The sequence below is a fragment of the Python bivittatus genome, unplaced genomic scaffold, assembly GCF_059951505.1.
Source record: "Python bivittatus isolate LINGU-HERP-01145 unplaced genomic scaffold, Pbiv_v1 ctg000340_np1212, whole genome shotgun sequence".
Classification (NCBI taxonomy): domain Eukaryota; kingdom Metazoa; phylum Chordata; class Lepidosauria; order Squamata; family Pythonidae; genus Python; species Python bivittatus.
This window is the reverse complement of record NW_028277056.1, coordinates 14,516,302-14,530,486: the sequence shown is the minus strand read 5'-3', so window position 1 is coordinate 14,530,486 and position 14,185 is coordinate 14,516,302. Positions and strand designations below refer to the sequence as shown.

At 40.1% G+C, this 14,185-nt stretch overlaps 1 protein-coding gene across 1 annotated transcript in view; it reads right to left on the bottom strand.

Annotated features, from left to right (window-relative positions):
- The window catches only part of CNTN5 (contactin 5), a 723,666-nt gene that overhangs the window by 141,736 nt on the left and 567,745 nt on the right, over positions 1-14,185 (bottom strand). The window contains exon 12 of the mRNA XM_088140604.1: positions 6,999-7,135. Coding sequence (XP_087996730.1) covers positions 6,999-7,135 — 137 coding nt within the window. The remainder of the gene's footprint in view (positions 1-6,998; positions 7,136-14,185) is intronic.

The following is a 14,185-nucleotide window of genomic DNA, read 5'->3' as shown; positions in this document are numbered from 1 at the left end:
AAAAAATCCCCTCTCACCCCTAAGGATAGTATGTATCTTTCTCAATTTTGGGTTCCTCTACCAGAGGCCTGGGAGACAGATTGCACCTTGGGTCCTGTCTAGTGTACTTAGTAGCTTCTATGGATCTGGTGCTTAGTGCCTGTTCTTGTGCTACTATGTTCAGTGCCTCAGTACTGTCTTTTCTTCCAGTCCTTTCCAGCCACTGGTAGGATTTCCCGATGTCAGCCACCTCAGCTATCTGTTGATGGTACATTCCATGCAGGGTCTTGTCTTGCCATGGTACTTCCTCCACTTGAACTTCCTCCCATGTCTGCTGCTGCCTCAGGAATTCTCTCAGCAGCTCATCTTTGGGTGCCATCTTACTGATGTACTCCTGGATTATCTGGGTTTCACCCAGGACAGTGGCTTTGACACTCACCAGATTCCGCCCGCCCTCTTTCTGGCTGGTCTTACAGTCTCTGGGTGTTGGACTTGGGGTGGAAATCTCTGTACATTGTGAGGAGCTTCGGGTCTTCACACTGGCAGCCTCCATGTCCTCCTTTGGCCAGCTCAATATACTGGCAGGGTATCTGTTGACTGGCAGGGCATACGTGCTGAATATATATCTTGTTCTTCCCTTTGAGCTGGCTCTTGTTCTTCCCATTGAGTTGGACCTGCCTTATCCTTTGGTGGTCCTTGGATGTTGCTACTTCCTTGCCATCTCATCATGGTTCCCATGTGACTGTGGGATACCAAGGTACTTGTAGCTGGTCTGTATGTCTGCTATGTGGCCCATTGATAGTTCTACCCCACTGGTAGCTCCACCCTTTAATTACCTTCCCTCTCTTTACTACCATCCAGCCACACTTCTCCAGAGTGAATGATGTCCCAATGTCCTCACTGTAAATCCATGTCAGGTGGAGCAGCGAGTCGATGTATTGTTCATTCTTAGCATACAGCTTGATGTCATCCATGTAGAGGAGGTGGCAATGGTAGCTCCACTCTTGAACTTGTATCTGTATTCAGTCCTTGTGATTATCTGGCTGAGGGGGTTCAAGCCTATGCAGAACAGCAATGAGGACAGTGTATCACCTTGGTATATGCGGCGCTTGATGGCCACTTGTGCGAGCTGTCTTGAGTTGACTTCTAGTGTTGTCTTCCACAGTCCTACTGAGTTCTTGAGGAAGGTCCTCAAGACTTTGTATAGCCACAGGCATTCACAAATCCATATGTGTGGCATTGAGTCATAGGCTTTCCTGTAATCAATCCAGGCTGTGCTCAGAATGGTCTACCTAGACCCTGAGTCTCGGGCGACTGCTCTATCTATGAGCAACTGGTGTTTTGAGCCTCTGGTGTTGTTCTCAATGCCCTTCTGAGCTGTACTCCTGTACTGGCCCATATGGTCCTGTAGCTTGGTGGCTATGATGCCTGATAGACTTTCCATGTTGTGGGGAGGCAGGTTATTGGCCAATAAGTGGCCATCTTGTGGGGGTCTTTCATGATCAGCACTGTCCTTCCTTGTGTTAGCCAGTCTAGGTGAGAGCCTGTTGCTAGCAGCTGGTTCATCTATGCTGCTAGGTGTTCATGCGCTGCTGTTACTTTCTTTAGCTAGTAGGTGTGGATAATGTCTGGGCCAGGTGCTGTCTAGCTCTTCATGTTCTTGACCCACTGGATGTCTGCTACTGTAATGGTAACTGGTTCCTGTTCTGGGAGATTGCTATGGTCTGCTCTTAGGTCCTGCATCCACTTTGCACTGGTGTTTTATGGCTTCTCTTTCTCCCATCTGTTCTTCCAGTACTGCTCAGTTTCGCTGTTGGTGTCTCTGCTGTTACTGTGTTGTTGCACTGCAGTTGGGAGTGTACCTTGGATGGTTCTTTGGAGAACAGGACATTTATCTTCTTGGTCTCTGCTTCTCTAGTGTATCTCCTTATCCTGGTACCCAGTGCTGTGAGCCTTTGTTTAACAGCCTCTTGGGCTTCAGATGGAGCCAGGCCCTTGTATTTTTTCAGTAGCCAAGTCTTATCCTTAATCTCCACACCCTTCTGTAGTTCCACCAGCTGACTAACTTCTTTCTGAGTTGCCTCCAACCTCATTTTCCAAGGGGGCTATGTACTGCTGTTCTTGATTGTGTAGCCAAGCATCTCCAGTTCATTAGTTTGAGTTATGGTGGTAGTGGGGATTGTCATGAGGGCTTTATTGGCATCTTCGAGCATACTATCTGATGGTACTTCTCCCTTGAGCCTTGGTAATCAGTCTTGAGAGTTCATTGTAACTAATTTATCCATAATCTTATGCCTCATATCAGCTGCTGTGCTCTGTAATGGGGAGGGGGGATGGCAGTGACATTCCAGTTTCAAGTATTATCTGCACATCCAGTTATTCTTTTGGGTCTTCTTGAGTCCAGGATGTAATGTGTAGTTGGTCTATCTCAAGTTGTGACAGCAGCTTCCTCTTCATTATGTAACTAGCTGTTTCTCAGTTAGTGTGGATGTAGAACTTCTGTCCATCCGTAGTTCCCTCATACATTTCATATATCCTCTCTCACATTCTATCAATTCCAAGTTCTCTTGTCTTATCCATGTATGGATTGTTCCAGTAGCTCACTGACCGTCAAATTGTCCTGGTTCCCCCATATCTGGCATGGACCTTGTTAATCTGGGTGACCTCTGAGCTGGCATGGCTCTCTTAGTATCCGTTACTTTCATATCTGAGGTAGGCAATGAAGTGTTAGGGAGTCTTTGCCTAACGATATATTGTCAATTTTCGTGTGGCCAGGAATTGATTTCATTAGGAGTTGTAGAGAGCACAGGAGAAGCCACTGTTGATACCACTGGAATAGATGGGACCACTGGGAGTTGGGGAGTTTTTAAGGGGCAAAATGGGTGTCTTAAGCTTTGCAGAAGGTTAAGACACCCATTTTTCTCTAACCCCCTCCAAAAAGGAAAAATAGGCTTGCCTTTGGGGAAAACTCGGGTAATCTGGGGAGAACTGAGGTAATTTAAACTCATAAGTGTTCATTTGGATTTATTCCTCCACCGTCCAGTCCCAAAATCACAAAAAGAGACTGTGAAATGGAGGCTGCATGCATTTTGTGGGTTGGGGAGCTGCTTGACTGATTTCATTACTTATTAAGGCTGTTTGTGTTGAACATTCTATTATTTAGAAATTTTAAGGGATTAAAAATAAAAACAGAAAAATAAAAATTCTATCAGTGCTAACTGTAATTTAGGATGTCAATGTTACAAACATAAGATTATCTGACTTTTCATCCAAAGTTAAATTTAACATTAAAAAAGGAACTGCTGAATTCACATCAAAGTACAATATTAGTTATAGAATAAGAGTTTTGGTCTTGAATGTGTGTGTGTATGTGTATAACACACACTAAGTAACAATATAATGACGATCTTAACATTAAGCAATTCGTTCAAGACAAAGAAGTTTTGGTTCCCTTTGATTTTTTTTTTTTAAAAGTGTTTGCTTTTAATGTGAAGACTTCAGAATGCAGCTTAGTATTTTCTGTTTTATTAGTGATGAGGAGGAAGAAGGAGTAGGGGGTGGTTGTTGAATAGCTGTTTTCTTGATTACATCTCACCATGAGATTTATGATATAGGGCACATAAAGTAATGAAATATATAGGAGGAAATGCACAATTTTTTTTTAAAAAAGCATCTCTTAAGATTTTTATTTCCTCCAAGGCAAGCTGGATGTGGTCAAACATGAGATGACAAGATTGAACATCAACATCTTGGGAATCAGCGAATTGAAATGGACAGGAATGGGTGAATTTAATTCAGGTGACCATTATATCTACTACTGTGGCCAAGAAACCCTTAGAAGAAATGGAGTTGCACTCATAGTGAATAAGAGAGTGGGAAAGGCAGTAATGGGGTACAACCTCAAAAACGACAGAATGATCTCAGTGCGTATCCAAGGCAAACCATTCAACATCACAGTAATCCAAGTCTATGCCCCAACCACTGATGCCGAAGAAGCTGAAGTTGACCGGTTCTATGAAGACCTACAACACCTTCTAGAACTAGCACCAAAAAAGATGTCCTTTTCATCATAGGGGATTGGAATGCTAAAGTAGGAAGTCAAGGAGTAATCAGAATAACAGGCAAGTTTGGCCTTGGAGCACAAAATGAAGCAGGGCCAAGGCTAATAGAGTTCTGTCAAGAGAACAAGCTAGTCATAGCAAACACTCTTTTCCAACAACACAAGAGACGACTCTACACATGGACATCACCAGATGGTCAATACCGAAACCAGATTGATTATATACTTTGCAGTCAAAGATGGAGAAGCTCTATACAGACAGCAAAAACAAGACCAGGAGCTGACTGTGGCTCAGATCATGAGCTTCTTACTGCAAAATTTAGGCTTAAATTGAAGAATGTAGGGAAAACCACTAGACCACTCAGATATGACTTAGATCATATTCCTTGTGAGTACACAGTGAAGGTGATGAATAGATTTAGAGGATTAGATTTGGTAGACAGAGTGCCTGAAGAACTATGGACGGAGGTCCGTAACATTGTACAGGAGGCAGCAACTAAAACCATCCCAAAGAAAAAGAAATGCAAGAAAGCAAAATGGCTGTCTGATGAGGCATTACAAATAGCTGTGGAAAGAAGGAATGTGAAAAGCAAGGGTGAAAGGGAAAGATATAGGCAACTGAATGCAGATTTCCAGAGAATAGCAAGGAGAGATAAGAAGGCCTTCTTAAATGAACAGTGCAGAGAAATTGAGGAAAACAATAGAATGGGGAAGACTAGAGATCTCTTCAAGAAAATTGGAGATATCAAAGGAATGTTTAGTGCAAAGATGGGCATGATAAAGGACAAAAAAGGCAGGGACCTAACAGAAGCAGAAGAGATTAAGAAGAGGTGGCAAGAATACACAGAAGAACTATACAAGAAAGATCTTAATGTCCCTGATGTTCATGCTGGTGTTGTCACTGACCTTGAGCCAGACATCCTAGAGAGTGAAGTCAAGTGGGCCTTAGATAGCATTGCTAACAACAAAGCTAGTGGAGATGACAGTATTCCAGCTGAGTTATTTAAAATACTAAAAGATGATGCTGTTAAAGTGCTGCACTCAATATGCCAGCAAGTTTGGAAAACGCAACAGTGGCCACGGGATTGGAAAAGGTCAGTTTACGTTCCAATTCCAAAGAAGGGCAATGCCAAAGAATGCTCAAACTATCGCACAATTGCACTCATTTCACATGCTAGCAAGGTTATGCTCAAAATCCTACAAGCTAGGCTTCAGCAGTACGTGAACCGAGAACTACCGGATGTACAAGCTGGGTTTCGAAGAGGCAGAGGAACTAGAGATCAAATTGCCAACATTCGCTGGATTATGGAGAAAGCACGAGAGTTCCAGAAAAATATCTACTTCTGCTTCATTGACTATGCAAAAGCCTTCGACTGTGTGGATCACAACAAACTCTGGCAAATTCTTAAAGAGATGGGGGTACCAGACCATCTTACCTGTCTCCTGAGAAATCTGTATGCGGACCAAGAAGCAACAGTTAGAACCAGTCACGGAACAACCGATTGGTTCAAAATAGGGAAAGGAGTATGACAAGGCTGTATACTGTCACCCTGCTTATTTAACCTATATGCAGAGTACATCATGAGAAATGCCAGGTTGGAAGAATCACAAGCTGGAATTAAGATTGCAGGGAGAATCATCAATAACCTCAGATATGCAGATGATACCACCCTAATGGCAGAAAGTGAAGAAGAACTAAAGGGCCTCTTGATGAGGGTGAAAGAGGAGAGTGCGAAAGCTGGCTTGAAACTCAACATTAAAAAAACTAAGATCATGGCATCTGGACCCATCAATTCCTGGCAAATAGAAGGGGTAGAAATGGAAGCAGTAACAGACTTCATTTATTTGGGCTCCAAGATCACTGCAGACGGAGACTGCAGCCATGAAATTAAAAGACGCTTGCTCCTTGGGAGGAAAGCTATGGCAAACCTAGATAGCATATTAAAAAGCAGAGATGTCACCTTGCCGACAAAGATCCGCATAGTCAAAGCTATGTTTTTTCCAGTAGTAATGTATGGCTGTGAGAGCTGGACCATAAAGAAGGCTGTGCACCGAAGAATTGATGCCTTTGAACTGTGGTGCTGGAGAAGACTCTTAAGAGTCCCCTGGACTGCTAGGAGGTCAAACCAGTCAATCTTAAAGGAAATCAACCCTGATTGCTCATTGGAAGGACTGATAATGAAGCTCAAGCTCAGATACTTTGGTCACCTAATGCGAAGAGAGGAGTCTTTGGAAAAGAACCTGATGCTGGGAAAGATTGAAGGCAAAAGGAGAAGAGGACGGCAGAGGATGAGATGGTTAGATAGCATCACTGAAGCAATGACCATGAAACTGAGCAAACTCAGGGAGGCAGTGAAGGACAGGAAGGCCTGGCGCAATATGGTTCATGGGGTCATGAAGAGTCGGACACGACTTAACGACTGAACAACAACAAGATTTTTATGGATTCTCATGCACACTTTAACAAAAAGAAATTAAAAAAGAAGATACAAAGGATGCCACAAACATAAGGCTGAAAAAGATAAGTATGGATTCCTAACAGGTGATACAAGCTTAAGCCATAGCAAAAAGATTGGTTAATCTTTAAAGGAAGGAAACTTAATTAAGGCCCCTCAGCTACCTGACACATCAGTGTTCCTCCAACAGTTGCCAACAAATTACAATGCTAATATGAAAAATGGGGTGAATTCCTAAATACACAGGAAGTAATCATATTCCCTATAATTAATTTATGTTAATGTTATTTCAATCAAAGTTGCTTTTTGGTTATGATCATCTCAGCATTTTTCTCCTGGCTCCAGCTACTTCTTGAGTTGCCTCCATGTTGGAAATGTTTTACCCCCCCGTTTTAGAGTGCCAGAAAACATATCATTGTCTTACTTCCCAATTCAATAGGCTTCTGACCCCAAGACCATATTCGACGACAATCTGAAAGCAAATAAAACCACAGCACACTTACCTCTGGCCACAGAGGGATCCCATTTCTGAGCCAGCGGTAAGTTGGCCTGGGCTTTCCAGAAGCTCTGCATTCCCACCGAAGTTGATCCCCGCTGTCTAACTGGGTATCGTTCAGCCTCTCTGTCCAATGTGGATATGCTGCCAACAATAACAACGAAGACAGAGGATCTCAGTGATTAACATTATGGGACTTTTGAGTGATACTTTAAAGACTCTGGTGATCAAATATTACTGATGATAAGGAAGTAGAATGGGTGGCAGTCCTGCACATTTTTCCAGCAACGGGCCAGATACAAGCTGATCAATCAGAAGTGACTGGACTAAATGAGGTAACAAAGGAACATCTTTTGCAGTGAAACTCAAAATGTCCTGGCATGACTGGGGATGGTGTTGATTAAATGTCTTTGGGTGGTAACATCATTATTGCAAGCAAGGGCCAGAAGAGCAAAGATATCATCACTACATGAGTTATATGGATGCTGTTAACTGCGATGTGGATTTCAATCCAAAAATAGCCTATTCCATGCTGCTTCAACTGTGTAATGCAAAAAGGCCCCCGATTTTGTCATGCTGCCTTTGCACACTGAGAATTGCCCTGCTGGATTGGCATATCTGATGCCAATGGGAAGCTCCAAAGTAAGGCAGGAGAACAATAGCACCTATTGGCAAATATTATGGTGGACTTAATTGAGTCCAGTTAGTGACTGTTGGTAAATTTGCTAGCTTAAGCAGAAACAGGGATAAGTGGAACTCTAAAAGTGAAAAAGCAGGAAATGTGCCAGTACTTAGATACAAGACCATTGACAGCCAGCTCCATCCAAGCCAGGTTGTTGCATTATTAGGTACCTAAAGTCTGATTCCCCCTTTAGGATATTCTTATTTAATCATAATATTAATATCACATTCCAGAGTAAGATAAGCTCAACTGCTCTAAGAAGGTTAGTTGAACTGAAGGAGGAGGCCGTGGCAATGGGGTGAAATGTAGCAGTATGGCCACTTCACTTTGCTTTTCCACATAGTGCTTTAGCTTCAAAGGATGTTTTGCATGAACTTTATCAAAGGAAATCACCCTTCAAAGGTTTGCATATGCTTTTTCCTTGATTTGTTATCACTTGCTTTCTTATGCATTTCCATTTTTTGTAGTTAAGAGATTTTATTCTACAATAAAAGAATGAAAAGGATCCACACATCGAAATCCTCTGTGTAAGATGGCTATTCTAACATGGAACCTGGCATCTTCATTAGGAGTTGAGATGACATTCCAATAGTTTATATAGTTTGGCCTCATTTTGTAGTAGTCAGACACAACTCCATTAAACAAAGGGGTGAATGAATTCAAGTACTTTTACAGCTTTCTCTCTCTCATTCTGAATTCATATTCTGGATCAACCAGTTATATGTTTTGACAAAACCTTTAATTCAAAAGGATGAATCAATTTGTAGTCATGTTGTCAGAGCTATCTTTATATAATAGACTGTAACAGCACTGGATGTCTTCAGCTGTAAAATTAAACCATATTTTAACATTGTGAGAGCTACTATGAGGAAAAACCTTGGCTCCTCCTGCATTCCTCCATACTCTTTTCTCTTGTGTCCCCAGACGTACAGTAGGAGCAAGATAATCAGGCATTTCCACTTATGTTTTAGATAAAATGAAGTTTACTGTGTAGCATAGTCAGAACTCTGACTGTATCAGTAAATACATTTAGAGAAAAAGAAGGCAGCTTTGTATAATTTAGTCTGAATTGGCTTTACATCAATCATAGTTAAAAATAACCATGTTTTGACCATTTAGTGACATAGCAAAGAACTGATATCATACATTATACTAAGCTCTAAAGACATCTATCAACTGTGGTTTCTGATTTAGAATATTGTGTGTACCCAGTCAATGTTCTGTGGTTAAGAAATCATGGCTTAACATGGCATGTATACTCAGTGAAGCAATGATTCATCCAAAATGGAAAGAAGAGCTTTTTCAGCATTTCATGCATAACTGGAGGAGGATATAGAGCACATAAGTCTGGAAATGGCTTGGCTCATTATTCTACCACTAAATGTTGATTTAGAACGGACAAACCAATCTAGTTTCACAGATGAATCTCTGGATTCCACCTCATTGACAAAACATTTATTTAAGAAAAAGTTCCTGCAGTCTTAACAATTTTATGTTCTGTAGAAAGCTCCAGCTATGAGGCTAACTCAAAACTCCATTCACCTTATAAGGCTTTAGCAATGATAACTGATGGTGCAAGCTACAGAATAACTATATGTTACTGATGCAAGCTGCCAAGAAAAAAAGCCGTTTCAAATGAATAAGGCTTAACTCATTAATCCAAAGCACTGAAGAGAAGGGCATTTAAATCTCTTCTATATGACATTGCAGTCTAACAGGTGTCAATGGCCTGAACATCAAGGAGTGCCAAATAAGATATCTGGTGGTGTTAGTTAGTAATTGAGAGCCAACATAGCGAAGGATCTATTTTAGGTAGAATGAAATCAATAGAGCACTTTAATAATGGTTCTTGCACTGAACTGAATTTAAAAATAAATCACATAAGCTATTTGGCCAGTCTCCAATTAGAGTTTAAGTAGCTTCAAGAAAAGCATTCCTATTCTGAGTAGTTGGCATGTGGACAACAATTAGGATAGCCTTACCTAGATAGGAATGAGGTTTGTTGAATTCTGGGATGTTGATTTCTGGGGAGATATGCACTGGTTTGCACTGGTTGTCTTATGCTGGAAAATTTCCCAGCAAAGATTAACCAATAATGTTAGAACTTATTAAACAGTTTCAAAATCTTGCTTCAAAAATCCATCCTAAATCGTAGTAGCAAATGGTTTAGCTGCTATAAGACATGCCACTTTTTTTATGCTACCAGAGATCAACTGTGGATTACATCGATTAAAATACACAAAAGCAGAAAGCAAAATTTCATCCTTAAATAACATATGCCCTCATGTACATTCTAATAGGAACCATTCTGTGTGTGTGCCACAGAGGAAAAGAAAGAGAGCAAGAATAGGAGGATATATGCTAAGAAAGCAGGATAGCCTGCATCACATGAAGGCACTTAAAAGTCTTAAAACTTAAGAGAGAAAATGAATATAATTATGTACCTTCATATTCATTGTTTTTTTCCATGTAAGTTCACACAAACTGGAATTAATTAATTAAATCTCATGAAAAATGTAACAGTAAAGACAAATGTAAAAAATGGGTTGTATTTCAAGTAAGTCATTTGTATAATAGATTGACAAAATCTAATTTTCTGGTCAGTTGAGAAGACTGAAGCTGAAAAGGGGCTACATTAAAAAGAGAAGAGAAGAGAAGAGAAGAGAAGAGAAGAGAAGAGAAGAGAAGAGAAGAGAAGAGAAGAGAAGAGAAGAGGAGGAGAATTTTTTGAGAAACAATAGAGAAGAAAAAAAGAGCTCTAAGGTATATTAGAAAACTGAAATTTTCTTATTCAGCTGGGAGTACAAAGAGCTCTTAAGGACTATAAAGTAAGACCTAAGTCTTCAAGTGGGCGCCAGTGGACACTAATGGACCTACTAATATCTTCTTTAATGGTTGTCAAGCTTCCTATTCCAACTGATTTTTCAAAAAGATCTTTTTTAATAAATAAATATATGGAATGGAATGATAGCACATACACTCCTTCTGGGCCTTATGGAGACCCCATAGGCATTCTTAGTAAATAAAATAGTAGATTGCTGCAGTCTGATGCTTTGTTTGGAAGTGCACTGACATGCCCAGAAAAAAGAAAACACAGATCATGGATAGTATTCTGGGAGGCTAAAATGATAGTAGACAGCAATCTCACCAGTTTGCTTTCTGTTAAATGGACATTTTTGGATTGTTAATGCCCTCTGTGGAAGTTATGAAGTTGCCCATAATATGGTCTCAAGATCTGAAATATGCCTGCTAGTCCAAAAACTTTGGGGGGCCTTGAATTATTAGGAGAATTGCAGAAGAATGGGGGATTTTGAGTAACACTGATAGATTCAAAGGGAGGCCAGAAATTAGGAAATAAATCAAAGAGAAGAGAAGTCAGAATACTGACTGCAGAATATTGACTTCTTTTTCAAAAAAAGAAAAGGAAAGAAAGAAAGAAAGAGAGAGAGAGAGAGAGAAAGAGAAAGAGAAAGAGAAAGAGAAAGAGAAAGAGAAAGAGAAAGAAAGAGAAAGAGAAAGAAGGCTACATGATCAAAAAGAAGAAATGGGGCCATTTGCAAGAGCTTCAGAGTTAGATAGTGAAAGGATTGGCGGAAAGCATTAGTTCTATGAGCCAGATGTTCCACATTCTGCTTGACCTGAAGACATTCAAGTTAATGAATGAGAGAGCATAGTGTGTTATGGATAAATCATACTGAAGAGTATTTAAAATTGTCTCAGTTTTAAAAATGTAATTCAAATAATTGGGGTTAAAAAATCAAATGGATATTATAAATGTTTTGTTATGTCCAACAATAATAATAATAGGCAAATATTGGCAAAGCAAAAAAAAAAAAAAGATCATACAATAGAGAAATTGTTAACATAATTATGGTAATTTGCAAACATTAAACAATTTTCTAGTTACATGAAAAGCTGTTCAAGCAAAGACTTTTATCTGATAAATCAACATCATTCACCATTTATGAAAAAGCAAAAATTAATAAGACTAACCAACTCAGTCAATTGTTCACTTTAATTAAACTTATTTGAGGATATTAAGCTAGCACTGACAAGACATTCAGGTCTGGAGTGTTTTCTTGGCACAGGATTCTAAAACACTATTTGAAATAATGCAAGGGTGCTAACGTTGAAATGGGTTTTGTAGTGGCCATTTGGAATAAATTATTGGCCTTGGAGTATAGATTTTGAGGATCCCTATGGGAGATTGGATCTGCCCTTGAGGGTTAGGGGAGGTTGGGATCCTGACTCATGTTCTGCTGAGGTATTTTATCAAGGTATTCATGTCACCCATATGATTCTGTTTTTGACTAATAGATCAGATAGTTCTAATATGTTTTCTCTTTGCTTTTTATTGATAAATACAGTACAGTATGCAGATATGGACAGGTTAGAACTTCATCTGCATACTTCAGCTGATGACATTCCAGAAGTGTGGCATGAACTTACCTTAGGGCCTATCCCCTGCCTAGTTGAAGTTCTTCCCAGTCATCCTTGAATCAGTAGAAAACCGTACCAGCATGAAATTTGTCGTCCCCAGTGCTAATCCCCATCCTGCCACTATTGGCTCTGTTCCCAGTCCCTACCAGTCCCTTGACTTCCTTGAAAGAAGTGGATGACTAGATTTTATATACTTTGAGGCTGCCTTTGGCTGATGTTGGAATCAAAGGGAAGATCTACTTTAACATCAGAACAGCTACGGATGGCTTGAGCTCATGGGCTGGAGATAAGGAGAAGCAAAGTTATGGGAATAAGGCAGAAAAAAGAAACACACTCTTTTTCTGTTTTTAAGGGTCAGGTGAGAAAGGCTTTTAAAATATTTTCCAGAAACATTCATTTGAAATATTCAGGCATTCAGTAAGATAGTTTGAAAGCCACTAGTTAGGCCACAAAATTGAGCAGAGTCTGAACAAATCACTGCTGACAGGAAAAAGTAAAAAAAATAAAAATGTAGATTTGAATGAACAAAACAGCAACAGGGCCGGCCTAGCAACATCCAACAGGAAGTCATTTTTGTCACTGGTAGGGTTGAATGTCAAGCCAAGTGGCTGAGACAGATGCAATGATCATTCCAAAGTGTCAGCTGCATCAAGCAATCCTAATACATCTGGTTTCCTGCATTAGATGTGATGGGAATCAAATCAACCTGTGATTACATAAAAGTAGACAGGGCATTCCATCCATTGCCCAGAGCATCTACAGTGAACTGGATCAAATCCAGCTGACAAATTGAGCATGATTGAGGAAGATGGAAGAGCTAGTACTGAAGGATGAATGCAAATCAGAGCATTTCCCCCCAATGCCAGCTATAATCCACAAACCCAGTTTGAAGCTATCCAAAGGGTAAAGGGTAGTTGTTTACTTACAAGCTAGTCAACCTAAGGCAAGAAGAAGCTATAGTGCCCACGGCAGGCTGTTAACTAAGTTTTATTTGAAAGCTAAAACCCCCTTCATTTTCTAAAAAAAGAAAAAGAAAGTGTGAACACTCAAAGCATTGGCTAATGTTACTGCTACCAAGAGGCATAAAAGACTCACAGTGTATTTCTGCAAGATCCATAAAACCCCAACTCTTTTGTGGCAAACATGGTAACACTTCATGAAGTGTGTTACTTCTATTTTTCTCAAGCTGAAAATCTATGTGGAATTCCTCATTTATTTATGAGGAATCTGCCTGAAAAGATCATGTGTTTCTGCAAATTGTGTACAGAAAGTAGTAAAAACAGAGTTCACTGCAGAATATTTTTATCCTAAAAAATGTAGCAGAATATTTATATTCAAGATCGTTTCTCAGGGAATTAATATTAATAAACCTGTACATTAGGGAAAGATGCATGCTGAAAGGTTGCTGTGAAGCATGTGATGGAGAACATTACTTGGATCCATTCAGAGTTGGATTCTAGCTGGGTAAGTCTTACTGAATTGACTGAGGTGGGGTCTTGCCCAGTTATCTGGGAAGGGTTTTAGCCAATGAGTCTCAGGAAAGCAGACAGGGTTCTTCTGTATGTTAGGTCCTTGTCCCTCTAGCTAACTCAAGGTGACTTGCTCCTGGGTTCATCCTTGAATGAGGGAGTAGTCCCCTTGCTTTGAAAGAGATGGTGGTACAGTCACTCCTCAAGAAGCCATCTCTAGACCCAGCAATCCTAGATAACATTTCAACTGAAACTCTAGAAGGAGTTGGATGATCTGGATCTTTTTCACTTCACCAGTTTGATAACACTATTGATTTTGCTTTTTGTGACCCCTGATAAGTTCAGAAAAGGGGTGGTGTGACTTTCCTGATCCTACTTAATTTCTCAGTGGCTTTTGATATCATCAAGCACAGTCTCCTTCTGAGCCATCTTTGAGAATAGATAAGGCCCACTTTTGAATTGAAACTTCTCCTGGTCACTAATATACTAATATCATTTGGGCTACAGAAATGTGCTCCATATGGGGCTGTCTTTAAAGCTTTCTAGAAGCTTCAACTAGTCCAGAACCCAGTGAGTAGATATCTTGTTTTGCCCATAGGACAC